The 27,899-nt window shown below is 43.4% G+C and overlaps 1 protein-coding gene across 22 annotated transcripts in view; it reads right to left on the bottom strand.

The window, feature by feature from the left end:
- CELF4 (CUGBP Elav-like family member 4) overlaps positions 1-27,899 on the bottom strand; it is a 747,879-nt gene that overhangs the window by 109,999 nt on the left and 609,981 nt on the right. For 11 of the 22 annotated variants that reach the window (XM_061477222.1, XM_061477224.1, XM_061477220.1 and 8 more), the window contains exons 6-7: positions 15,284-15,427; positions 4,553-4,700 (exon numbers count right to left, since the gene is read on the bottom strand). In XM_061477222.1, the coding sequence (XP_061333206.1) occupies positions 4,553-4,700; positions 15,284-15,427 (292 nt within the window). Of the gene's footprint in view, positions 1-1,708; positions 1,766-4,552; positions 4,701-15,283; positions 15,428-27,899 lie in introns of all 22 variants that reach the window. The other 11 variants (XR_009747539.1, XM_061477218.1, XM_061477215.1 and 8 more) reach the window with 2 other exon arrangements.

Here is a 27,899-nt window from a genome sequence, read left to right as displayed (position 1 = left end):
TCCAGGACTACTCTGTCTGCATTCCCTCATGAATGTGCATTTTATGCACAAACTCATTCTGAACTTTCTCAGCACCAGGGATTTAAAAGGTTTGGCAAGTTGACTTGTAGCCTAGAGGCAGCCAGTGATACTTCTTCTTTTTTGTCAATGTTTGGCCATAACTCGACTTTTGTAGAGTTTTGCAGAGATCTCCCACTCAACAGGGGCAAAATTTGGGCTAGATTTCTTTCTTTCACGGAATAATACTCCTCTCCCTCTTCCCAGGCACATCCTGTGGGGGACTGCGATGCTGCTATTCAGAAGAAAAATGTAGTCTTTGTGTTTTGGGCAAGATCCTGTCACCCACTGGTAGAGAATTTTTGAATTTCTGAGGGGAGAATTAAATCCCTCTGCTACCTCACTGCCTGCTCCTATGTATGTTTAAAATGACTGGACAGTCTGTGCTTCTTGCAATGTATTCAGGACGTTTTTAGGGACCTAAAATGAGTTTTCAATGGGTGAGAAATTGTTTTTCTCTTGCTAGCTGTGAGTGGGAAGTTAAACTATCTTATCTCCACCAACGTCTTTCTGTGTCAGGGTATACTACCGATTGAAAGCACCGTTTTTGCAGTAACCCCTTTTTTAAACCAATTGCAGAGATTTTCTTCCACATAGCAGCGTTCCATGATAGGTTAGTCCAATAACACACTTTAATGACTACCTAAATCTCTGTTGCTGCTTTAAGAAAGCCAATACAGAAGCAAGGGATGCTTTAATATGTTCTGATTTGAGTAGCCCCAAAAGAAGGCAATATTTCAGCTCTTTTCCTATACCCTGAGCAGACAAGCTGCTGCTTCAACTTTGCTTATTTAAATGGTGTTGGCCTTTAAAAATGTCCTCTGTGGAGGTACAGGGAGCTAGCAGTGGCAACTGGAGTCCAAAGGCAATGCTCTTAGCATATGCCATCAGCTTGCAAATCACAAAGGCTAGTTTAAATTTCAGTTGCTTTTCTAGATCTCTATTTGCATAGACAATGTAAGTATTTTTTCTAAAATTACAGCAAGGGATTTGTGCTTACTATTTTCTGCATGTCTAAGGAAGTTTAGGCATATTCATTGGAATTTTTTAATTTTCTTCTTATAAAGAAAGATCCCCCCTGGAGAGGTCAGATCTGTAGCAGGAGTTAAAACTGGCATAATGCCACCACAGAGAACAAATGGTGGTGGTGCATGCCAGTTGTGGATTTCACCCCTGGTTTGAGGTCTTTTGCTGCAGCTACACCAGATGCAGATTTACAATATGGAAGGAGAGAGAAGATAAGGATGGAGAGATGCTTAAATGAAATACCATTTCTAGTATCTCTGTGCAGTTAACGGAGTAGCAGCCCCACTTTTCACCCAGATTACACCAATGATGGGAGAAATGCAAAACTTCAATGAAACTTTCAGAGACATCAATTTAATTGCCTCGCAATCACGGGCTGTTGGATGAGATAAACCTGACTCTTGATGGGAAACCTGACTCTTGCTGTCTAGATGCCAGCAAACGGCATACAATCTTTATGGTCTGAATTACCCACTGGGACTGCCTACTTCACTCCACTGACTGCAAGCAAACCCAGTGACTAGTTTAAACTAAATGTCTAACTTTTGTGTGGTTAAACAGGGTGAGATGGATCCTGTCTCTAGTCTGTTAGGTTTGCCTGGAACCAAAACTCTTTCTTACGTACCATGGGAACTCGTGAGCCTGAATGAACTCATGGCCATGTCCCAAGGAACCCACTCTCCTAGAGGCAGGACACACAGAAAAACAGCTGGATTAGGAGGCCTGAAGATAGAAGCACAGAGGCACTGTGCTCAGCTCCAAAGCTTCTAGGACTTCTGGGTTACCAGTGTCCTTTTTCTAGCACAATTTTTCTTTTGCTTAGGAAAGATCAAAACACTTCAATTTTTTTTCAATGTTCCAAACGCTTTTTCTAATGTCTGTTTTTCAGAGAACTTTGAAATGTTTCATTTTCATTCCAAGTCAGAACAAAGATATACTTCAATGACTGGAAATCCTGCTATGAAGCAGAATGATCATTTTCCATTTGGCTTTCTGAATGCTAACAAAAGCCAGCAGGAGAATTCATGTTAGGCTTCAGATATCTCCTGGCTACTCAGAAATCGCTGCTAGTGTTGTAGGCTTGCTTGCTCAGACGTTATGTGAAACATTTTCTACGCATCTTATCACAAGCTTTGTGAGTGTTGTACTAATACAAGGAGTCATTTCAAAGTATAAACATTTCACCCAAGGAATAATTGTCAGTGGACATTTCCACAACCTGTTACAAAGGTTTTTAATGAAAGAAGGTACCCATTCAACATAAATCTGCAATAACGCCAAAGTGCATAGACTCCATGATTCAAATCGTGTCATGAGGAGGCTGCAAAATCTGCCACCATGAACAAGATCAAGGGATCTTATTTACAGTAATGACCAGTCATGGGTGCTCTGTAAAGCATGTAGAAACCATGAGCTTTCCTCTCCTGTATTCTGATTATAAGAGTTTAACAGTCCCCAAAAAGCACAAGGCACACCAGAAGGGGAGAAAGGGTTTAAACCAAAAAAGGGCTGGGATATATTTCATGTCCTGGGTATCATGGTAGGCACAGGATTTGGCTGTTGTGCTGGTATTTCCACACCTATTTCATAGAATTTGCTAATCCTCAAGACATTTATATGCACAAGAGTTTGTGCTCTTTTGTGGTGAGGATATCATTAACCATTGACTGGATTCAGTTCTCCAGGCCCTGAGAACATTTGAATTCCAGGCAGTCTTTGTTTGACGTTCTCTCTGCTCCCACCAACACAAAACAAATCTAGCTAATGCAAATATGATAATCTTTCAGGCAGCGGGTTTAAAGGGTGCACATATAATTAAGCCACTTTTCTATTTGGATTTGCAGTAGCTCCATCGACTTCTTGTTTATACATTTATCGTTGTGTAAACATATATTTTGAAACGTGTGGCATGAGATTTTTGAGTCAAGTGTTTTTCCTTGGGTCTTCATAAGTTTGTGTGGAATTAAATCTGTCTTTCTCTCCCCTTTTCCCTTCTTCATATTCTAATACAAGCAAAGGAAAAGACAGGTATCTGATCCAGTAGCTTCTGACATTGTTCCCAGCCACCCACTGCAAAGAGATGCTAAGGGAGGTTTTCTTTGGCAGATAAGGTTAGCAGAAATCAGTTGGTCAGGAACAGCACCCCAGCCTCCATTGCTGTGGTGCCCTTGCCCTGCCATCCAGTGCATCTTTCCTGGCTTCTTTGAGAGAGCCATTTCTTGCTCCAGGGCTGCTGCAGAACTCTTTATCTCTGGCTTCAAGCTTCCCCATCGTCTCTTACAGCTCTGCTCTGGAGTCCCCGATCCTGCTCTGCCATGCTGCTTGCACCACAGCTGGCTCAGCCAGAACTCACTCCTCCTACATCCTATCTCAAACCTTTGTCAAGCTCATCCCCTCCAGGCCAGCTTGATGCTTCAAGGTTCACACAAAGGCATTGCTATGCCACATCTGTCTAAACACAGTCTCATCCCTAGTGTCTCTCACAGGAGCAACCTGCATCACCCCCAGGGACCCTTTTATCCCAGCCTGTCCCTCCTCCAACAGGTTTGTTGACCTGTTCCTGCCCATACGATCTCCTTGTTCTTCAAGCCCCATGAAAGCCACTCCTCTTTCCATCTCATCTTTATTCTCTGTCCTTTGAATCATATACTGCAGCTCCTACCATGGGTTTCTGTGACACCTTGCAGCCTAGCCAGATCCTGGCAGCACTTCACTGACTACCTGTCTCTGCTTCAGAAGCCAGAAATACTCTCTCCAAATACTTGCATTCTAGAGATCTTCCCTGAGTGCCTCCTGTTCTATTTCACAGCAGGAGAAAGGCTTACGTGTCCCAATGACATAGCTCATCTTGTTAATGATATTTCTGCTCACAACAAACCTTATTTCCTTTATCTTTGTACCAGCCTGGCTGTGACAGCACCAGCACTGACCCCTTGGATATCTATACGCACTGGGGGATGTTTTGTGACATTTGAAGGGTACTCAGAGCTAAAGGAAAGTTCTGTGAGGGGTAAGGCTGAAGGGAAGGGTTATGTCTGAGGGCCTTTTCCAGTGCCTTTCCTGTCAGCACCCTTTCTCCTCCCCAGCAAGCCCATTGTGTCTCGGTTCTGATGGGTTTCAACCCTCTTCTTCTCCTCACCCACCAGTAAGAGCCATTCAGCACAGGGCAGATAGCCCAACAGCCCACTGCTGGTGAGCCATTTGTCTTTACCCTTACAACTACTTCACAATGCAGAAGTTGACCTGCAACTTGCCCAGCCCTGGAAGAGGCAGTGACAGCCTTCCTCTGCCACTTTCCTCTTTTCCCAGACCACAAAAGGATCTGACCGGTTCCACTCCTCACTTCTGGTGGCCTTCACCAACAAGACCAACTTTTCAATAGACAACCACTGAGGGAGGACCTATCAGTTAACAGGTCTCTTCTGGGATTTTCCCACCCTTTCCCCTCTCCATCCCACTGCCCCCTTACCTGAGGTTGGTGTCATGGGAGCGGCAGCCAGCCCGTTCATGTTCAGGGCTGCCATTTGCTGCATCTGGGCTGCAGCAAAGGCTGCCATGGGGTTCAGGTAGCCGCCCTGCGCCACTGACGCCATGATCGCGGCTTGCTGCTGCATCAGCTGGAACAAAGAGAGAGAGCAGGGAAAAAACATCACGCGGTCACCGGTAAGATGGACCATGGCACCGGCACCAGCATGGGGACCAGGGCAGGGTGCGAGTCAGACTCTGTTATGAGACGCCAGCTCAGCATGCCTGTGGTACACCACAGCCTTGGCCTTCCTTCCTGATACAGGAACTGGAGGCAAAGTGCATCTTTGCATCTTGGCATCTTTATACTCCTCATCTCTGTTATGTGTTGCCCACTGTGGAGGTTTCCCATGAACCGGACTCAATCTTATGAGTCCATAGTACTTCCCTGAGAAAAGCAGAGAAATGCCTTTATATGATCTTGAGCAAAGAGGTTTGGTGGCTTGAGTCAAAGCTCTAGGAAAGCACTGGGGATGATGATGGAAGACCAGTCTATGCTGAGTGATGGGGAGAAGAGACGGTTTCTCCAGAGCAACAAGCTTAGCTAGATCTGTGGGGGAAGCTTGATTTGTTTCCATCTGTCAGTGACAAAAATAGTTTTCTCATATGTTGCTGGGAAGTCTTTAGAGGGCACTGGACAAAACCATAACCAAATCTTCCAACAACGTTACAGCACCTATTTCCAGCACAACCAAGCAGAGAATCCTGGAAGAGCTGCTCAAGAGAATGGAGCTCTCCTACTTTAGCAAGATTAACACTGTTGGAAACTTGGAAAATCCTTTCCTTGTGGTTTTGATCTGGGATGACTTCCCCAATTATTTTAATTTTTCCAGAAAGTAGTCAAAATGCTGCCTTTTTTTAGGGCAGATAGGCAGAAATAACGAACCCAGGCTATATTTGTTTGAATGGAAGGATGATGAATGGTTATGCATGCTGGAAATGATTCTTACATTAAAACCAGACTTTGCTATCATTATCTTACTCTCTGAACCTAGTACATAAGTCAGTGCAGTTCATGTGTACAGAATGGTTGAAGTGGGCTTGTAAAATGCTCCTCGTGTGAAGCAGACAGAAGCTGCCTCTTGTGTTCCTCCCTGGTGCTATAGGAAGACCCAAACGAAGTAAGTCTGAGTCCATATACAAACTCTACTAGTGACCCGTAGTGGATCCTTAGAGAAAGCGTGCAGGAACGAGGATCAGTAAACAGGAAAATCTCTGTTAATTTCCAAGCCTCTGGTAATGCATGACTTGATGATAATCATGGAGAAGGAAAGTTTTTCTGCAGTGATTTTAGAAATGACTTGTGGCAGTGTTGGGTTAACGGTTGGACTTGGTGATATCAGAGGTCTTTTCCAACCTAAGTGATTCTGTAATTCTATGATTCTATGTCTCTGCTATCTCCAGAATTGTAGTAACTGTTTTTGTGCTCTCTGTGGTTTCACTCTCTCCCATCAGGAAATCATCCTCTGATGCTGTTGTTTAAGCATACAGGACGTGCTTCTCAGCTTTAAACAGCCCTCAAAAGTCATGAGAAGGAACAAACTGTTCCCTACTGTTCGCTTTAATGTTGAAATATTATCTAGATTAGCTGTTCATACACATACACACTAAAACAAATCCTTGAAATCACTGTGCTTCTTCTAACGCTGAAACTTTCCTTGTCACCATCGGTAAAGAGACCAAACTAAAGGATGCTCTGCCACTGATCTGCAGTATAATTCTGCACAGGTTGTGTAAACCTGTCTTGGTTTCTTCTGTGATATAAGAGGACACAGGATACCTGCTTCCCCACCGAGGAGTGTCTTCAGATCTACAGATGGAAAGTGCTGTACTAGAGCTGAGTACTATTATTTTTTGAAGCCTAATACAGATCGGTGGCAAGGTGGTGGCTTTCCCTTTGATTGTTAATTACCCTTTTTTATTATACCCTGCATAAGACACTTTCACATTTTAATTAGTGATATCCTGTTCTTTGTAATTACTGATGGAGTGATTAGACAATCTTTTCTATTATAGCACAATGCTGATTCCCATTAAAGAGTACATTTGTTTCTAGGCATCATTTGCGTTTATTCTCCAGAGGAGTCAATGAGCAGGTGATTTTAGCAAGTATGCCAACGCAGGTGAATAAGAAAGGGAGAATTCATCCATTTTTAGTACCGGCTTGACTCCAGTGTTGGGGGTCTGGACTCGTACCTCATTTTCTCTGCTGGGTATCTTCATTTGGGGACAGCTGAAAAATAAACAGCTGGTTGCAGGAACGGTAGCTTATAGCAGAAATGATAGCCTATAGGAACTGTTCAGAGATGCTGATCAAAGAAACATGTCTCTGAGATGGACACACTTGCAAGGGCTGGGAACAGCCCAGTCTGGTCTTTGTTGACTTTTGTTTGTGCTTCTCCAAGCTGACTAGAGCTGCATGAACAAACCCACCACAGTCCATGGAGTGACATGTGGCTGGTCATGTGTGTGCTGTGGTCAGTCTTGCTGTCACATAACAGCTGGGTATTAGTACCACAAACCTTCTAAAACAGGCAGGAGACTATCGTTTTGTCATTTCCCACCACAAGATTTAGTAAACTAAATAGACATGAGGTTTTCTCTGAGCTGGACACCTATTATGGTTGATGTGATAATGGGCAAAGGATTCTAGGCCAAAACTCATCTTTCCCTTTTGTACGCTAGGGCCTCTGGGGATATGAATTGCAGCTTTGTTTCTCTCTAGCGATAGTATGTGGAGCTCCAAGTGATCAGTTCTAATGCACATGGCAGCACAGTCAGATGAAATCATTCCTACCCTTTACCTGGCCCTCAGCAGATACTTTTGGACTTTGTTTCCCAACCATTTAAAAGAAAATTGTTAATCCTCTTTTTTTTTTGTTTATGTTTCATATGTGCTGCAAGGGAAACAGGGCTCTCTCTAAAAGATAGCACATCGCCAATAGGATTATAAATGATTGTGGTGCTCTAAAGACAATCTCCATTTCGCACTAGGAAATCACATGTGATATTATTGATGGCTTATGCAACTTCTCCTCCTCCTTATAGATATCTCTAAACTGTTCATAGTTAACTCCACAACAGAAGGTGCTCCTCCTGGTTTGCAAACCAGGTAACCTGAATATGTGACTTCTTGTGCGTTCAGAAGGCTTATAAATTTGCACTGAAAGATGCATGCTTGTAGAATATACCTTGGCTACATGCGTGCTCCTTTTTGTAGTGTAATGTCATTCATGCAGTTCTGCCACAGATCTTCAGAAAGAAGAACATATTTTCTCTCTCCTTATGGGAAGAACTAGATAATCCTCATCTCATGATTAGTGCTGAAGGTGCAGGGTCTGCAGTCTAAAGCCTGGTGAGTTTTGGTGAAATAGTCACTTAAAACTGGTTGAAATCCCAGAGACTGACTTAGGAACTTGGAGGAAAGAAGTTTAGCTTGGTGTTAAAAAGCTAGTGAAGTTAAAATAAGAACCTAACCTGTGATTTGGAAAACAAGATTCAGTTGCTTCTGCTACAGCCACCCCATTTCTGTCATGCTTAGTGCTCTGGGTTGGTGCACTCCAAGATGCCCTGGAGACCTGGCAAACAAACCCTTTGGCATGTTGAAATGAGCTGGAGCCCTACACTTTATGACCCAGAGGATGTACACCCCTCTGCAGCCTTCGGAGCAAGCCCTTGGGGTAAGCCAGTGTGTCCTCCAGAGCTGGAAGGATTATGTCATCCCATACCTGAACATAGCTATGTACCCCAATTAACTGACCTTGCTTCTCTGTCTCAGAGAGGACTAAACATGTCTGGACATCTCAACCTTTGACAGTACTGCCACGCTTTTGCAGTCACGTTTCCCATTCATACCTTTCCTAATGGGGTAGAGAAGGGAGGTCCTACCCAGCCCAGCAGCTGATGACCACAGCTTGGCCAAGTGCAGCAGTACCACTGAGATGGGAAGACAGGGACTTGGTCACCTTGAAAGAAACTGTCAGGATAGAGCTACCTCCTTCTCCCCCCAAGGTGTTTCTGAGCAAATTTGCAAAAGGAAGGCAAGTCACCAGTGTCCCTTATAAAACCTCCAGGCATTCCCTATAAAAGTCACCCCACTCCTTCCCCAGCTCCCCCTGAAGACAAATGTCCCATCCACTCTCCTTTTACTTTGAAAGAGGCCCAATGTATGGTCCCAGCTAATAAAGCTGTAGAAAGTGAGGCACTGACCCCACTGGAGGCAAATCAATAGTAGCAGGGCCCCTGGGTATTGTGTTCTTTAAAATATGCCATTTGAAATGCAGATTCCCCCTGCCTGGGCTGGGGCCACAAAGCACTAATCAGAAAGGCAGCAGCCTTATTATCTCAGACTGGTCCAAGGGGATAGAAAGGAGCTTTTCAGCTTCCTAAGCTGAAAGGATGTATTTCCTTTTGCTTCTCTTACTTCCTTAGCATGATCTATACCTCAGCATCAAGAGCTTTTTCCCACCCAGTTTCAAAGATTCATTCCCTCTTTCCTCCAACCTGGACTTTACTACTTCTCAAATATTTAACTTCTCAGGAGACAAAGAGGTTTTAACAAACTTGTTCATGCCGATGGACAGCTCCTCAAGAGCTAAAAACCTGCAGTCCCCATCCTAATGCCGGAGAAATGATGGAGCAGCTGGGGAAGCACTGATAAGGCCATCCAAAACATGGAAAGGGGTAGTAGTCATGGACTGTCAACAGAGAGAGATGGGAGGATTTACCTCACACACTTTTTTGCTACCTCAGGTTGATGTGGTTAAACTTCAGGCATCTCTGTCACCAGTGAGTAGATAGATACCTCCAACAGGCTTATCCACTCTATCCTAGCATGGAAGATTAAGACAAAAACCAGAAAGGAGTGAAGTTTTGCAGAAGAGCTGTACCAATGCAAAAGCTTGCTGATGTACAGCTCCTCCACATCTTGCATCAGGACAGATGATGCCTGACTCCGATGAGCATCAGCTGAGGAACACCAGTGTTGCATTAAGCATAAAACGCAAACGTGGCACTTACTGCCAGTTTTCCTCCCAGAAGTGGCCTCTAAGTGGCCACTGGGAGTCTAGTGGTGTGGGGTGGGGGCATGTGAGGACTCCACATGTGGCGGCTGCCACACAAGGAATATCCTTTTCTCACAGGAGGAATAGTTATATGGAGAGACAAAGAAACCATCTCAAAGCCCAAAACTCCTCCTAGAAATAGGACAAGGATGTTACTGCTTGTTTTCCCCAGCCCCCAAAAGAACTGCATGTGAAACTGAAGAAAGAGAAGAGGAGAAAGAAGGATCATTTCTGATGATCCTTTCGAAATAGCACGATCATTACCCTTGCAGAAAGCTTACTCTGAATAAGCTGATGTCCTTCTCATTTTTTGAGCATTATTTTCTATCCTTGTCTATTATATAATGTTTTTCTTTGACTTTTCATATTCTTCATTCAGTAATAATAACAAAAATAATAACAACGTCCCACACTTCCCACTTCTAACAATTTATATAACCACTTAACTAATTAACCCTCACGGAATCCCAGCTATAGAAAGAGGTAAGTAAGTGATCAGTCAAGTAGTAAAAGGACTCATATTTGATAAAATCACCAAACTGATGGATTTACGTCTGTTGTACTTAACTGCCCATTGGGAAATATAACCAAAAATACCTCCCAAACCTTCAAGCAAACAGAAGATATTCTGTAAAAAAGTTGTAATGGTTTTTCAGATTTTTTTTTAATGTCTTTGGGAAACAGAATTTTCTGCATTAAAAATAATGTTTAAAGTTAATACTTTTTAAAAAAGCTAAACAAATGAGGAACACATGGATTCATGTGTCTTAGTGTCTTTCTGAAGCCTGATACACAATAGTTTGGATTTCTAAGTCCCTGAGAACTCTGGAAAAATATAAAAAGCTATGAAAAAAATAAAAGGTATAAAAAACCTAAATCTGAGTGTTCATTATTTCTGAATTACGAGGGAGCTGACAATCAGAAATATGGTATCAGCCCTGCTGCAAAGTATTATGGCTTCAAAATAACTTCCTCTTCTGGAACGGATCAGAACAAGTGATTTGCATAACCAGTAGTATACTGTCCCATTTTGGTCATTTAAATATAATAGCTATTATATGCAGAAGACATATTGAGTAAATTTTCCCTGATTTCATAGGGCTAGCTGGATATTTTTAAGTATCTTTCCAAAATAATTTCACAGTATGAATTGAAAAAATATTGGAAGAAGCGATTCTTCCCTTCAGCTTTAGCAGAAATATCCTTTCATCTCCACAGGAGCTGGGACAGGGAGGCAGAGGGGGGCACTGGGGCTTTATGGTCAGCATGGTGGTTGCTTCTGCCCTAGCTTCCCAAGGCGACCACTTAGGATGATGAGTGAGAGCTTTCTTGTGCTGGATGTTCCCGTATTTGTTGCAGTTATTGTCTACAGTTCACAAACTGCAGCCGTTTGTACTTTTTCAGTGAGGGGATTTACTGATGGGAAAGGACTTGCTCCAGGCCAGAGAGCAAATGTTACCACTGCCTATGTACCCATCTGTCCGTTTTTACTCACTACCTCTATGCCTGTCCCCTGCTGCGGGATGCAATCAGTCCACAGCTGGAATGTGGCCAGAAGACCATGGATAACACTCCCACCCCATTTTTTATGCAAACTTGATTTATGACTTTGATCTTATTTTAAATAATTTAAAAATTAAATAATTTATACAGTATCTGTCACTTTCCAAGGCTCCTTCCTTTGTTCTTGCTTTGCTCTTCTGCACTTTCCTATCTTCCCAACCCTTTTTGATCTGTGCACATTTTCTTTTCTGCATGGTGGGGCAGCAGTGGCATGAGGCAGCAGCTAACTACTTGACACTTTCTTCATAGAAAGAAGACCTGCAAGAAGTTTTGCCACTGTTGCTTATTTGAGCCAGGACTATACTATCACTATTCATAATCTGGATTGATTTTTATGGCCTGTGATTTTGGCCCTGGCCACCCCACTTACCAGGGTCTAAGAAGATGTGCTACTTTGAGCTGGAGTGTGTGGCTCCAGGTTCATCCTCTACTGGCAGCAAATCAAGGGTAGTACCACTTAACATCAGTCTCCTTCTATCCAGGCTGTGTTCAGATCTATACCTCAAGCTGGCTGTAACTGAGACTGCAGAAACAGCTATCAATACCCAGCTGAAGTACATCCACAGCAACCTGACAACAAAAAGGGTTGGTGACCTGTATATGTGTGAACCAAAATAAATAATAGCCCACTAAAAGGGGAAGTTAAATGAGTATGGGAAAATAGTGCTGAAAAGAGAAAAAAACCACTAAACCCATCCAAAAACCCTGAAACAAATTAGTATAGGGGCTCTGGGAGCTTTAGGGAGCCATGAAACCTGACTTGCCTTAAGCTGCATACAAAATAGGTGAGGTGGGTCTGATGTGACTTTCTGTGTCACCGAAACAGCACATGGAGTTGGTGCCAAGCTCTGTCTGGTGTGCTTGCAGGTGGCACATGAGGAGGGGAGGCAAAACCACACACTGAGGAGAGCTCCCTTTGCTTCCCGACTTTCGTTTTACCTCTGGATCTGAGGCCATATGGCCGCTGAACCTAAGGACTCTTTGCTTAGCTGATGTGATGCCGCTGCTGCTCTCAAGGTTAAAGTTGCTCAAGCTGAGGTTGAGTGGCTTGGCAGCGAGCAGCAGCAGGGAATGAACTGTGACACGGCCATTTGCTGAGCTGCAAAGGAGGTAACTTAAAGAGAAGCTGGGGCCCAAAGCAGGCCTGGTGGCAACACTAACAACTATCAGTCAAACACTGATGGATGGAGACCCTTGCCACCCCTCAGTGCGGCTGTTGGTTTGCAAATCCATGGCTGCCCACCAGTCTCTCAAACAGCTCCACTATGTGGGTTTCTGCTGCACTAGTTGATGCATGAAGACCTTTTTCCAGGAGCTAATCCAGTGCTGGTGATGTGCGCTATGCCTCTCTGGGGGAGAGTCAACAAGAAAATGCTGCCTATGGGACTTGGCAGCCTTCTCCATGGGGATGGACCATTAGAAACTCTCATGGGATTGCTTGAGATCTCTTACACGGAGACATCAGTCAAGCTTAGGCTGCAGCGGGATACCTGGGAGGACAGGTTATGAGTACAAATCAGTGCCTCATGCTAGTCTTGGCCTTACTACTAAGCACTGAGGCAGTTCCTAAACTTGTGTCACTGCCATACGACAGGGAGGGACAGCACAAGAGAGAGCTGTGTCCCTGAGGGAGAAGGGGAAATAAATAAATCTGATCACCAGCTTTATTTGAACATGAGGAAATGAAACCATGGGGTCAAACAATTCACCCAAGGTCACACAAGTTGCTGGTGGCAGTGACATCAGCTGTCATCACTGCCCTGCTCTTGATGTTTCACCTTCCCTCCTCTTGACTTGCCTTAGCTCTTCAACTTCAGTTCAGGCTGAATAAAACTGCCCCCCCCCCCTCTCCGTTCCCCTATCGATCCCTCCATCTCCTGCTGGCATTTGTGAGGTGCCAATCACCCTGATATCTAAGAGCCAGCAGTCCAGGGTGGATTAATCGGGACCGAGGGAACGTCACAGACCACGGCACTGCCTTCCTTCTCTTTTGTGTGAGACTGTGAGATGAAGCAGATAGAGAGGCTGATTGAGAGACAGCATCCGAGCATGCTCTGGGTGTACAGGCACCACACGGAAATGTGATCCCATCATTTAGACAGCTCTGAAGTCCCCAGGGTAATTGATGTCACCAGCTTGTCATATCCAATGGGTCAAGATCTAAAACTTATTCTTTCTTCCTTATTAGCATATTTACCAGAAGACAAAAAAAAGGAGGGTGGGTCCCATTCTGCTTTCACAGAAATGAGTAGAAAAAATATTCATTAGTTTCCAGTGGAGTGAAAGCAGACCCAGGAACTGCTTTCACTCTTCCTTCAGCAATAAATCCTCACTCAAGCACCTACCCTCATAATGTCCTGTGCTACCTGGTGAGAAATAGATGGAGGGTGTAAAGGTGCAGGCTGCATCCTCTTTTATATCGGTATTACACTAGGTTGGCAATTAGAAGAATTACTCTTGATTAAAAATAATGCAAAAAGGTTTTGGACCAGAACATCAGGACAGTGGTGCTTTTACCACTCTCCTGATCAGTGCCTGTAGTGTAACACTGGAGCCACATCTCCTGCCTGACAAACTGTAGATATTTGTCCTGAGCTGCCTGTGGTTTGAACCCTGCTAGTTCCTTTGTAACATGGGGGCACAGATGCTGCATCCCTCTGCCAGGCTGCTGGCCACTGACCTGGGCTCAGCTGTGATTTACTCTCTCTTATCCTCTTCCTGCAGCTTTCTCTGGCTGGGAGGACCATTAGAACAGCCAGGCTGGAGAGGGACAGCTCTTCTATCATGTGAGGAGGGGAGCAGAGGACAAAGGAAGAGGTAAAGTCCTTGTGAACAAAAATAAAGAAGGCAAAATGAAAGGAAAAACAGAATTTGTCTAGTAGGGAGAGAATAAAGTGCAGAATAGCACCAGGAGGTGCAGGTGGGAGAAGAACGGGAACTTCTGTGGAGATCTATGGCGTGTCCTCAGGACTCTACATAGCACATTCAAGGGTTGGGTTGTACAAAGTGTTCAGTGAGGCACAGGACACTCAGCCAAGGCCCTCAAGTTAAAACCAGATCATGTGGATGTGACGGGAAATCTATGCTGCCAACACAACAGAAAGAAATATGTAGGCAGGAAAGCAGAGCCTTGCAGTCAGTGCACTGGAAGGGAGCACAGGTACACTGGAGTGTGATTCCTGGGCTGGCCCTAAGGCAAGGCATGTGGTCTCTGTCATTCAGGAAGGTGTCACTCTGGAAAATGGGATTAATGGCATTTCCCTCCTGCACACAAATCTAGCAGAGTACAAGAGGGACACATGACTCACTGTCACTGCCTGCAAATCTGCTCCAGAGAAGGCAGCCAAAGTCACCTGGCAGTGCTGTGTCTGCCGGATGCAGAGATCACCGCTACTTTCGTCTTCAGACAGTTCTGACATAGGGCAAAGAACTAAGACAAGCTGAATCCAGTCCTATTTTATCCCAATCTTCAAAGGCTAGTTGTGTTTGGATTTGACAGCAATGGCTTATGCCCCATAGGAAGCAACTTGCATAGGTTTTCACATGATCACAGGGTGGTTACTGCTAGAATTACCTATTGCACCTCTGAGACTTGTCTTCAAGATGCCCTTATCTAGCCTTGATGGCATGATGGCAGTTTTCTCCCATCATGTAACCAATTTAAAGGAGAAATCTGTCTCCTCTGCTCAGTTGTTCCTCTGCTCCTGTGCTTTTGTGCAGTTCTAGGTGCTATTCATAGAATCACAGAATCATAGAATCACAGAATCATAGAATCATAGAAATCTTTGTCTCCTCTGCTCAGCTGTTCCTCTTCTCCTGTGTTTTTGTGCAGTTCTAGGTGCTATTCATAGAATCATAGCATTGTTTTGGTTGGAAAGGACCTTAAGATCATTCATGGACAGGGACACCTTCCACTGAACCAGGTTGCTCCAAGTCTAGCCCAACCTGGCCTTGGACAATGCCAGGGGTGGGGCATAACTTCCTCAGGCAAACTGTGTCAGCATCCCACCGTTCCCATGAACATGCACAGAGCCAATGTCTATACTTACTGCCTGTGCATAGGCGCCATATGCTCCAAACTGGATGGCCATGGGGTTGAACATGCCCATTTGTCCTGCCATTTGCTGCATGCGTCTCATTGTACGCTCCTTGTCCGTATCTGCAAACTTCACCACCAGGCTTGAAGAGGCTCCCTGCAGGACATGAAAAAAAAAGAGACACGCAAGGGAATTAGCTTGGTACACACCCATGCTTATGTCTGACACAGATTTAGTAGCATGGGATCCAGCTGAGGCTTAGCTTTTCCATGCAACCTCTCAGGACTTTTGTATTTGACCTTTGCAATAGGGTGAGAGCATCAGGAAGGAAGCAAAAGACCCTGGAGTGTAAATAACTGAGGCCAGAAGCCTGGCTCCTAGTTTCCTCCAAAATTTGAGTTTTCAGGTTGTCATTAATATTGTCTCTGCAGAAGTTGTTTCCTTATTCATTCACTCTGTAGACAACCTTTTGGACCAGCACGCTGTCTTTACTAGAGAATCTGGACTCAGTGCAGAAAAATGTAGGAGCTTTTGCTGAATAAATGTTAGGATTTGAGAACTGATCTGTTTTGATGCAATATGTTAGCTCAATCCATGCCAGACCCCTTGAGCTGGATCACCCCTTCATATTGGTGTGTCTTGAAACCCTGATGTCCAATGAGAAATCTGTACCCCTTGGAGACAAGATTCAGTACCCTGAACAGAGTGTACGTCTCATCAGGAAGCAGCATTTCTTCAGCACTGTTAAACTAGAAGAGGAAAAATAGTACCTGGTGGACCTGAGTTTCTTTTCCATAAACAGTAAGAAATAGAGGCTACCACAAAAGAGCCCACATTTAATGCTAAATGTTTCCAGGAGAGCTTTACAATGTTTGGGTTATGTCTGCAGTCAACAGAGGTGGAGAACTACAGATGATCATCAGACTTCAGAAGTCTGTGAAAAATATAGACCTTTTGGGAATGAAAGAAATCTCTGTTTTCCCCCAAATGAGATGAAAGGTCAATAAGTGCAACTCCAGAATTTCTCAGAGGAGGCTGAAATGGGAAGAAACAGATCTGCTTAGGAAGGAAGGCACCAGCTTCATGGGTTGGCTGATTCCCCATAGTGCATTCTCCCTGGGGAAGTGGGGTGCAAGGGCGGGGGGATGCGGCAGCAGCCCCGACAGCAGTCAGACAGTTGCCTTTGGAGCTGGGCTGCCACCGACCCTGGGGAGATGGGCAGGTGAGCTGTCAAGAGACTGACAAAGAGCAGCCGAAATTACTGTGCTCCCATGGTGCGCATCCCTTTTGACACGGTGATGGAAATACAGTCAGTGGGGAAATTGCCAGCTCAGCCTCCGGCTGTGGTGGTAAAGGAAGACCAGGTCCATGCTAGAGGAGCTGGTCTGTTGTGGGGCCCTTGTTTTTCTAATGGAGGTGAGATTGCACAGGAGAAGTGTTATTAACTGGCTCACATACACCCCGATGTATCTGTAACCAGAAAAACGTCTCAGTGAAAGCAAAGCTGCTCTCCTACAAATTGGGAATAGCACAGTAAACCACAGCTATGGTTGTACATATATATAAGTCCAAGCTATGCATATTCAATAGCCTCTCCAGATCCTCAGTTATGAATAAAGACTTAAGGAATTAACTTGCTTAAAAAACCCACCCCAAAACAATCTAAGGCTATACAATGAGCAATGTTCCACTGGATTAGCAGGCTGTTCCGGTAGGAAGTGATTTTCATTGGCAAAGAATCTTTTTGACCTGTTTGTCTCTCTGTAATAAATCTATAACCCACTCAAAAAATCTGGTGAAGAGCAAGCGGCTGAAAGAAGTGCTTCAGGAAAACAAAGGGATGGAGAGATGAATGCTCTATTCAGTGGTGGAAAACAGTCCACAGAAGGTATTATAGGAGAAAAACAGAAAGAGGGTGAGGGGAAGAGAAAAAAAAAACCCAAATGCTTAGCTAAAATTTTCCTGCATTTCATCTAAAGGCTGGCCAACTTGTAATTTTTTTTTAAATCACATGATGTAGTTATTGATCCTTCCCCAAATCACACTCTTAATTGCAGCTCATCGACAAATGAATATTTTAATGCATACATTTCCTGCTAATTATCACCTGGACCAGTCTTTAATTAGATTTCAGCACTCATTTAATTAACCCTGATCCAAGAGACTGTTTGGTAACCTGAATCTAATGATTTAAACCTATTTGCAGCTGTATTGGAGGGAGGCACTGGTCCCCAGCAGATTCAGCTGCTCAGAGCTGCTGTTGTTGCAGAGCAGAGGCTGCATTATGGTGGGCACAATGCGGCATGGAGGATTTTGAAACTGAATAGACTGAGTGGGTATTCATCTCTGCAAATGGGTTTTGAAGAAGTGACCTGCTCTAGTTAGCAGGACTGAAAAGTGTATACAAGTTAGTGTTTTCTTCCCTTCCCTTTTCTTTCTGTCTCTATTTGCCTTAGAAGTCTTAGAGAACTGCCTCAGGAAATTGCTGTTTTCTCACACTGTTGAAAATCAAGATATTACTATAGATGGCATCATGAAAACACGGGTAACTGCCACATGAAGTTCTTGCCCCTGGAGTGTTCTTCCCTCCTGATGTGAGTCACAGTGACTGCACAGCAGCCATTTGACCTGATGGGATCGAGGACTGCTTCTCATGAGATGTTTCTGCTGGGTTGCCTGTCGCAGCAGGACTTCAGACCTCTTTGAACATCACTGTCATATACACAGGGCAGAAAGGCCATTAGCAAATAGAAGAAAGTTAGAGGCCACACTACAAAGAAAAAGAAGAAAAATGATGTGTTTTTAAGAGTTCTCTGCAATGACATGTGCAAGTAAGCACTTAGAGGTATGTATCCAGTAGAGATGCTGCATTGCACTTGAATATGAAGACTGACCTTGGGATTGACACTTTCTGTATGTAGTTCCTCATGTGTATCCTTCTTATGTGGCCCAAAGTAAATCAGGCAGTAAACTCTATCAGATCACCCAGTTCAGGATTTTTAGCAGAGGAGCCAAACAGTGCTGTTTACCTGCAGCAGAACAAGACTACTTTCTACTCCAGTGACTGCTACTAATCCACTGGATAGCATTAGAAATAGCCCAGAGTGGGCCAGATTTTCTATGGGGAGAAAACTGCAGAGCCGTTCATCGGAACTATTTATTGTTTCTGTAAGCAGTTAAACCATGGTGTAAATCAGCCGCTGTCTGCTGACAAAGGCAACAGGTCTTGTCTGCTCAGTCATTTACTAGTAATACATAATCTCCCTTTTGCTCTCGCTGGTTGTTAGACTGGACCTTATATTTTGCCAGCCCCCAAGAGAGTCACAGTGGGTAAGTCAATAATGTTTTAAAATGTACTTTGAGATTTCTGTGTTAATTCTGCATTTTATTGAAGGAAGGACCTATTTATTTCTTTACCCTGCAGATCTACAGTTAAAAAAGAGTATCACGAAAGTGAGCATTCCTGCAGGTGCCCTTGCAATAGGTTATTTGGAATTGGCATTTATCTCCTTTCCCATCAAATCAACTTCCTTTTTCAAGTGCTTTGATATCTACTGATGAAAAGAATAATATAAGGGCTAAGTATTATTACGCTTTCCCTATTCTCTCTTGGGCCAGCAAGTCTACTTAACACAACTATCTCGCTTCCCGTCCCACTCCCATGTGCGGTAATGAATTGCTCCCCTTAGTCAGCAGCGTCACGTGTTCTCTAGGCTGGCAGGGCGAGGGAAAAGATGGAGGAAAAATCACTCTGCGCCACATTCACTTTGTAATCCCTAATCAGAGTCCTCTGTGGGAAAAACTAATTTCCCAGCCTGTCTTGATGTGTGAAATAAAGTCATTCTTGAAAACGGGAGCTTGACAGGTCGCTTGTGAAATTTCATATTCAACTAAAAATAAAATATCCATCCATTGATATTTAATTTAAAGGCGAAGGAAAACAAATATTTTGCCTGGTTGTTGGGACTGTTTCCCATTAGTTAAGACCTTCCAAATGGAGTGTATACACAAATTAAGCAAAAGCTTTTCAGGAGACCAAATATTACTGCATGGCCTCAGGGAAAGTTGTTTCTCTCTAGAATAATATTCATAGGAAAAGTTTTGTGAAGATGTTTCCTTGCAAAATATATGAATTGTCTTTTCCTGTCACCCCTTTAAGTTTCCTCTGACTCAGTAGGCTACTGATCTCTACAAATTGTTACACGTCTTTTTCTTGCTAAATGGCTGAGTCTGGGCCTAATTCTACAAAGCCATTAAACCATGTTTCACTTTAAGCCTAGTGAAAGTCCCACTGGAGGTAAGCATACAGTTAAGTACTGTACTTATGCTTACCTATGGAGGTAAGCATACAGTTAAGAACTTTACTGAAAGGGTGCCTCTGTCATACAGGTGGACTTTTATACCTTGGTTATCTCAAATGGAGCCAGTTAAAGGTTTTGGGCCAAAAATACTTTTTAAAGAAGCTTACTGTGTTAAAGGTGCAACGAATGAAACTATTGAATATAAGAGATCCGAAGGTGCAGATCCTGTTAAATACTTTCCAAAATGTCAGCCATACACACCAGCTAAAACACGTAAGTGGATAGGTGCTGCTGGATGCTTCTCATTGGGGCAATCAGACTACCTTCCTAGGTGTCACCACCTGAATGTGATTCCTTGTGGTGGAAATTTTGCCTTAGGACTCCCTTTGCAACTGCAAAATGGAGCTGAGAGGATGCTGACCTTCGGCAAGCCGTTCAGGGTAGCATTTCCACACAGGGATCCTTGATATTAGGGCCTTAAAGGCAGAGGAGAATTTCTTTGCTTTGGGCTCTGTCAGATCAGGCTGTTTGGTGTGATGCACCCTAAGTCTGAAAACAAAACTAGGTATTTTTTCTGAAATGCCCGTGTAGCTCTACTGAAAATAGGGCTGCTGAATTAACCAGTGGGGGGCTGACCCCAATCTGGGATTTCAGACAAGTGCAAAACAAACTACCGTCCAATTAAAACTGTAGAGCAGAGGGAATTTTAGCTAGGTAGAAATGTAATTACCCATGCTGGAAGATGGCCAGAAGAACAGTATAACATCCCTCTCCTCTTATGAAATATGCTATGTTTTTCTGTACTCATGGCTTCAATTTCGTGTCTCACCTGAAAGATGAGTACAATAGCAATCACTAGGAGCTATTACCCCTGTACAGTCCTGAGAGCTGGTTTAGACACACTTGAGTTGAGAGTAGCAGAGACAGAACAGCGAAAGGAAGTCTTCATCCAGGGCTGGAGTGACAGACCCTTTGATAATGCTGCTCCCTTAGTAGAGGGTATTCTTCATGCAATGTGTAAGCAGAGAAAGCTGCTGCTGGTACTTCCCTTCAGAAGTCTCTGGAGCTGTAACTTATTTGGAGCAGAAGCTTGATTCAGGTTTTACTTGCCCATACACTACTTAGCAGGTGTCTCTCCTCTCTGAGCTAAAGTTATTGCATTCCACAGGGCAACAGAATCATTGACTCTGGATGGCGTCATACCTAGTTCTAATTAGAAAGAACTCAATATGTAACCTGGGTATTAGTATGCCCTCAAATCAAAGCTAGACATTCAAACAACCTAAACTTCAAAGCAGAGTTCCTCAAGCAGCTCTGCATTTTCCAGCTCAGTCTATGGATGATAAAAGTCCTCACAGAATCATTCGCCCTCCTTAATGTGTTATGAAATTGAAAATGTTGTTATACCAATAGACTGGAAATTCTTACCTGCTATTTAGGAGTATGAAAGCAATAAATAATTCTTTTGTGTCTGTTTGGAGAAAAACTTACAATCCATAATAAAAAAAAAAATGTTACAGGTTTCCCTTATGCAATAGTAGTAACACGGGTGGAAGATAAGGTGCGTTCAGTCCTGTATTTACTAAAAATATACTTCTCTTTAAAATATTCTTACAGCAGTGAATGATGGCTGAAATAATTTTATTTTTATAAATTACTATTACTATTGAGAAAATGTTTGGTGGCTGCAGCATAGAGCCCCATGAAAGCTAGTATCTACTTGATCTCTCTTTCTAGTTAAATAGGCAAGGATGAAAATAGGAGAATTGGAATCATTTCAGAGCCATAAAGTGAATTGTATATTGTCACAGCAAGGAAACATCACAATCAGGTATGGAGCCCCTGATACTTCAGGGCACTGCTCTCATGAGCTTCACTCTTCCTTAGCAGTTCAGAATGAGATGAAAAACCTAAGATGACTTGGAAAGAAACAGATGTTGAGAAAGGGCTGGCAAGCTGGGCAGATACATTTCGACGGTGCATGTGACATAAAGGAACATTTTAGCAGCACTGTGTTCCAAACATGCTGCATATGACTTGTCATCCCAGACCGCTGTCATGCTCTATGACGTGATGTAAAGTGTGTTTCCTGATTGGCATAATAAGGAGTGTTTGAATTTTTTCAGCATATTTAAACTGAAGATCTCCTAGCGCTGCACAGCGAATTAAAGGTTCATTAATGGATAAATGATTCTGCCTGCAGCATGGTATCACGCATGCTTTAGTGCGGTGAAGCAGGTGGTCAGCTGAAGCTGTAAGATACTGTAAACTCAGCAAAGCTCTGCTGGTTTTGGTGGAGCAAGAAGCTGGTTTATGTTGAAGGATCTGCCCTTACTGTATTCCACTGCACCAAGACTGAAATGTGTCTCCTTGCTCCTAGCTAAGACTTTTCCATGAGCACCACACAGACCTTGGGGATGGGAAGTCAAGCATATTCACCTACCTGATTTCACTTGCCAGGGGATATCTGAGGCAAAGATATGAGTGTCTGGTAGGTGAATTTGTGGACTGTGGACTTCACTGTGGACTTCAACTGAGGGCATTCTCTGAAAGCTGATCTTAATACTTGTAATTTCAAAACTTGTTCTGACTTTTGCAAAACTCATTTTGATAATCACTTAATGTTGTCTGTATTCCAGATAGGGGTAGCAATCTACCCATTACTGAGGTCTCTCTGTTTTCCTTACAATATGTGTTATCAATCCAGACCACACATCTGAGGAAGGCTGGGAAGGAATGGATTAAAAGGAAACAAGCTGAAGCATCCAGAGTGATTTAATGTTGGTACGGAGCCCACTTAAATCAAAGGAAAGATCTTTGGAGCAAAATACGAACGAAGGGAAGAGAGGGCAAGAAAGAAGCCCCTTCAAAGCAAGCAGAGCAGTAAAGACCTAATGCTGACGTCCTCATTGCTCTCTGTGCTGGGAAAAGCATGTCCCTGTTAGATTGAGTGAATAGTGATGCCCAGTGAAGGGTAATGCCCTCCAGTAGGGCTGCAACCCTCCTGCACTCCTGCTAGGCTGGGACTGGTTTATGAATCCCAGGCTTGTCAATGTCTCTGGTATCACAAAAAGGTCAGTTCTTGTGAATTATTCTAGCCCCTGCAAGTCCTAGTCTTATCCAAATGAGATGAGTGTTGAGTGCAGTGAGTCTTGCAGCTGCTGCTGGTACCAGTACTTGGGCAATGCTTGGCAACGTCACTGTCCTGCTCCCACTTTCTCCTGTCCACCTCCATAACTATTGATTTAGTTCCCAACTTCCCTTGGACTCGTAAAGAGACATTACAGTGCCAATTAAATCCTTTTGTCTAGACTGAGGCCATATGCCTCATAAACAGTTATCCCTCTTATCCCATTTGGAGGCAATGAATGCTGCAGTTCAGGGGGAGCAAGGAAGCCCTTGGAAGACAGCAAGTGAAGCTTGTCACATCCCAATGGTCTCTTTGCTATCCTGCTGGATGCCTGTGTGGCTATGATGTTGTGGCTTGAGAATTAAAGAGCATCTTTGGCGCCAGTATGATTCATACCCCCTGTCAGGCAGCCAGGCTGCCTGTATTTCTGTTCTGGGACCCTGAGACATGTGATTTATTAGTTCATTTATGCAACAAGGGAAGAGGCAGGGAACATGGTCTTATGATTTTTTTAATGGAAAGAATTAAGGGAAATTGGGTAACCCCAGGAAACTGCTGGCTCAAATGTGCTAGAACCTGCCATCTTGGTGGCAGCAGTTGGGTAGGATGGCCTATGAGCCTTAGTCCCCTTCCATCCAGAACCCACTGACCAAAGGAAAACAAGGCTGAGCTATTAAGAGCCATTGGATTTTGGTGGAAGAAATTATTTCAAATTAACATCTAGATATTCACATCCATAGCTTCTTTCATCCCAAAGCGTGAAAGAATAACTCATGACTTTCTAAATAGTATTTAGGTAGCATATTCAGAAAAATCATTCATTGCTCGAAGGAGGGCCAGTTCTGCTGCTGCTGCTGAGCTAAGAATGGGTTCCTGATGTATTATTTTTTGATAGAAGGAACGTGTATGCTGTGCCTTAGTCTGAGTTAAGCCAGTCTGTGTGTTACACAAAGGCATTGCATGGAGTTCAGAAGATTAACAGTGAAGAAAAAAAAAGGGTCTGAATTGGCATCTCTATTCTCTTCCATTAGTTTCTCCAACATCAACAATGTAAAACAAGGCCTCAGCCTTCTGCGTTAATTTGAGCAGACAGACGTGCATTGATGATATTCCACTGAGCCTTAGACTTTATGACTTTGGGCAAGTAACTTTAGGGCAAAGTCAGCTGTAAGGCATGAAGGGCAATTAGATGCTGGGCTCTAATCAACTTTCACCCAGAATTACCTTTGAAAATCCTCCCTTTATGTTTCTGTGATCATGTAAAACTGAATTCTCATGACTTTCCTATTTCTGTTTACCCTGACAGCCTGAGGGGGTAAGCGACTCTGTCTCTCTACTGACTGTCACAAGGAGGCCTTTATTAACTGAGAACTTGCACCCGTGCTGGAACCTCAATGAGAGTAAATTTTGTTGGTTAATTTATACTCTGAATCATGGCTCGTTTAATAGTTATCTATTTGTATTACTGGTTTGTCTAAGGTTCTGTTGATGTTACCTGGATATTTTGAAGACAACCATGGGAAGAGAGGTGATAGATTGGTGGCTTCATGTTTGACCTCCTACATTTTCTAGATTTAAGTAAATACTAAGATTTAGATGCTCAATCACTGGTTATTATTTATCTAGTGAGATTAGGAATAAGAATTGCTGTGACTTTGGTTACCAACTGCATAAATATACTGATTAATTGTGTGTAAGACCAGTTCGCTCCCAGACATTGTGTTGTTGCTTCTTTTGCTTATCTCTTGTGTCTTGTCCCTTAGAGACACACGTGGATGACCTAATTGCCACCATTTGGGGCATCTGTTTTAAACCATCAATTAGTTTAGACAGACGTGTCTCTCTGAGCTCCTAGTCTCTCTCCATTCAGTTTAAGAGAAGTATAGATGGTAAGACTATGGACAACCCAGAAGTTTTATACTTTGACCAATAATTTGATGTAATTCAGCAAGGTTAGTCCTGGCCTTTAGCTGGTAAGCTCCTGAGTCTGGGAACTTTCCTGTAAGAGGTTTGCATGGTGCTTAGCACACAGTACTTCCATGTAAGATCAACAATAACCACTGAACACTACTGTTTCCAACAGTAGTAGGGTGAGAAGAAATCCCTTTCTAAGAGGGTGAAGAGCATGTTTGTGTTGAGGTGAGACCTGCAAACATGAAGCTGTGGCTCCACACATCCGGCTCACAGATTTTGTTGACTTCCTGAAGATGTGTCTTGCTGCAAGTGGAATATGCTGCAAGTTTTGAACCGGAGTCGAACTCCCCCAACTTTGTGGAAATAACAAACCTTTCTCACGAGCACTAAAGGCTGCCATGAGCCTGAAGGGAGAATGGGAGTGTGCAGCTGGATGTGCGTGCATATTTGTGAAGAACGGAGGAGAGACAAGGAAAGTTTCTCCTATGAAAGAAATGATCTAATTTAAAGCAAGTCCCTCATGGGAAGAGCTGTGACAGAGGCTGCTCTGTTCCTGTTAATTTTCACAGTGCAGCTGTCAGCGGGTCTGTAAATAGTACTCCGCGAAGCCAACACTTCCTATCCACACATCAACCATTCAATTAACAGAAGAACAGAAGAAGGAAATAAAGTGCACCACAGCCTTCTATCACGGCTTTGATGTTTCCCAGCAATTTATGAAAGTGTACACAAATCTAATTACAAGCCCCACTGCTTCCCATTTACATGGAGCTCCTCAAGTTCAGAGCTGTTTATATCAAAATAATTGTTAAAAATACCTCAGCTGATCCATGCCATTGTGGCCCCCCACTCACCGGAGCTGCCACGCTGCTCCTCTCAGGGAGTTTCTGCCGACTCAGCGCTTTGGTGCCAGCCTGCGTGCATCGTAACAGCCGCTTCCCACCGCTCCGCAAGCGAGGCGCCCAGGATACAACTTCATCATGCCCACAAAGGCCTGTTTTCCTTCTTTCCTCCACCTGCTCAGAGCTCCTTCTGCAGGCTCTCACTGCTTTCCCTCCCATCCCTAATTCACCTAGATGCTCCTCTGCTGTGTTGACAGGGGGTGAGAACAGCTGCTCAACCAAGTTCTGTGATGAGACTGTGTCTGAAAGCAGCTTTGTGGTGCTTTGCAAAGTTGTAACTGCACCATAGCAATGCACAGCAATAATAACAGCAGTCACAAATGAGAGCTGGGGCTGCTTCCTTTGCCAGGGTGACTGAATGCTCAAGCCAGGAACATGAGAACTGGTGCCCCTATTGCCATTAGTTTGAAAGAGGGCCACTGCACATGATGTTCTGACCATGACACTTGTTTCCTGGGGTAATTTTTTTTGATCATTGCATATTTAAGTTATTCGCACCCGGTAAACAGGTGAAAAAACTCCTCTAGCTTAATTAATAGCAAAACTTTCTGATGGTATGAGAGGGTAGATAGTGCATTGTATAAGGCAAGAAAAGAATCCTTTCATCTGACTATAATCAAATTTCTCTGGGTATTTTAGTGCTAGTCATACTTCCGAAGAACATGGTGGGTAGAGGCTGAAAGTCAACCTTGTTCAAAGTGTTGTGTCATTCATACTCTCTTAATTAATAAAAAAATATTAGATACAACAATTAGAGATCTAATCAGCCTGTAGCCTAAGAACACTGAGCCGTAATTGCATAATTTGATAGAGGCGGTCCCTGAACAGAGGCTTGAAGTTGGTTTTGTCATTTGCGTTGAAAAGAGCTGCACAGAAAAATGTTGAGATGAAAACCCCCAAGTTGACAAAGTTTTGGGTTGTAGACTTTTTTTAAGTTCAGCTAAGTGGAATCTTTCTCTGAAAAGCAGACATCTGTTCAGTGCTTGTATCCAAGTCCTGCATTTCCCTTTCTTTTCACAAAACCAAGGATTCCATTTTAAAAGTAATTTTCATGGAAGATGTTCAGCCAGCCATAGATAGACTTGGGATGCTATTGCCTGGGCGTAGAAGAAATGCTGCGGTTTGACCAAGATGCTGCAGATTTCTACATAAAAAAAGAGGACTTGGCCTGTGTGGTGTTGGAAGCCACTTTACAGGGTTCTGGAGGTCTTAATGGCCTTAAATGTCATGAATTGAAGAAAGATATAGAATGAACATAGTGCTGACAATTAGGGTGTTAGACAAGTCAACAGTACATCTAACAGATCAGAATTCAGAAGACTCAGATGTGGGATGCCTGTTTTCTGAATCCCAAATTGTTTTGCTTGGGCAGCAAGAGCCCAAAGTAGGATTCAGCTCCCCTCACACTGGACATGAAGTTAGGTGTCCACTCTAAGCTGCACAATCAGTTCAGCTCCTTCCATACTCAGCTGGGAGACAGATGTCTCCATGGCTCAGTCAAGGCAATCTCAAACTACATGTTTGAGCTACGTGTGAGGAATCACCATCAGACAAGAGGCCAAGTCAACAGCTTTAATATCTGACTTGTAGGTAGCTAATATCTGCTGGTATAGAGTCACCCAAGGTCTACAGCTTCAGCTCTAGCTGTGGCAGTGACAAGTGCAGCAGAATAATTTCAGGGTGGCAAAGGCAATTGTAGGCTCCAAGACAGCTGCAGGAAACAAGTATTTTTAGCTTTTAAGAAGTATGGGTCCTTTTTCATTCTAAGTTGCACTTTGGATGAAGAACATTATTTTGGAACTGCCAGACCACAGCAATCTGACACCTCAAGTTAGCTAAAAAGCACACTTCTATTTGGGTTTTGGTATGACAGGTTTCAAAATGTATTTCTGTAAAATATTCCTCCAGAGGTATCTATTTCTTTCTATTGATTATAGTAGAAACTTAGATGACAAACACTCAGATGACAACCTCAGACATAGTTCCTTAGCTTCTGGATGTTTCAAATTAGGTGAGATGAGTCCCACCTCAGCTATTCAGTGTAATGCTGTTATGGAGATCTCCAATATAATTAATGAAAAGGACAGGCATGCCCAGAAGGTGATTTAGCTTATCCTAGCACAGACGGATAAAGGGAAGAATGCACAAATATGTAGAAATCTCTCTCTCTCTTTCCTTTTGTAGGAATGCTAGGTGATGTCTAGAATATATTACAAACTTTTAGACTGTTAAAGGTAAATCAGACGAATCACACTCTTCACTTCTCACCTCTGTGCAGAAAAAGTAGATAAACAGTAGTTTTCTACCCCTTCCAGGAGTCAGTTCATAACAAAAGAAATTCTGAATTGCCACAGTGGGGGAGATAGTGAGAAAGATGCAAC

The sequence above is a fragment of the Pezoporus flaviventris genome, unplaced genomic scaffold, assembly GCF_033815535.1.
Source record: "Pezoporus flaviventris isolate CSIRO_AGI_PZ_B2104156 unplaced genomic scaffold, CSIRO_AGI_Pfla_v1 ptg000100l, whole genome shotgun sequence".
In the NCBI taxonomy this organism is placed as follows: domain Eukaryota; kingdom Metazoa; phylum Chordata; class Aves; order Psittaciformes; family Psittacidae; genus Pezoporus; species Pezoporus flaviventris.
Note: the sequence above shows the minus strand (reverse complement) of the source record. Positions and strands in the feature narration are given on the sequence as shown.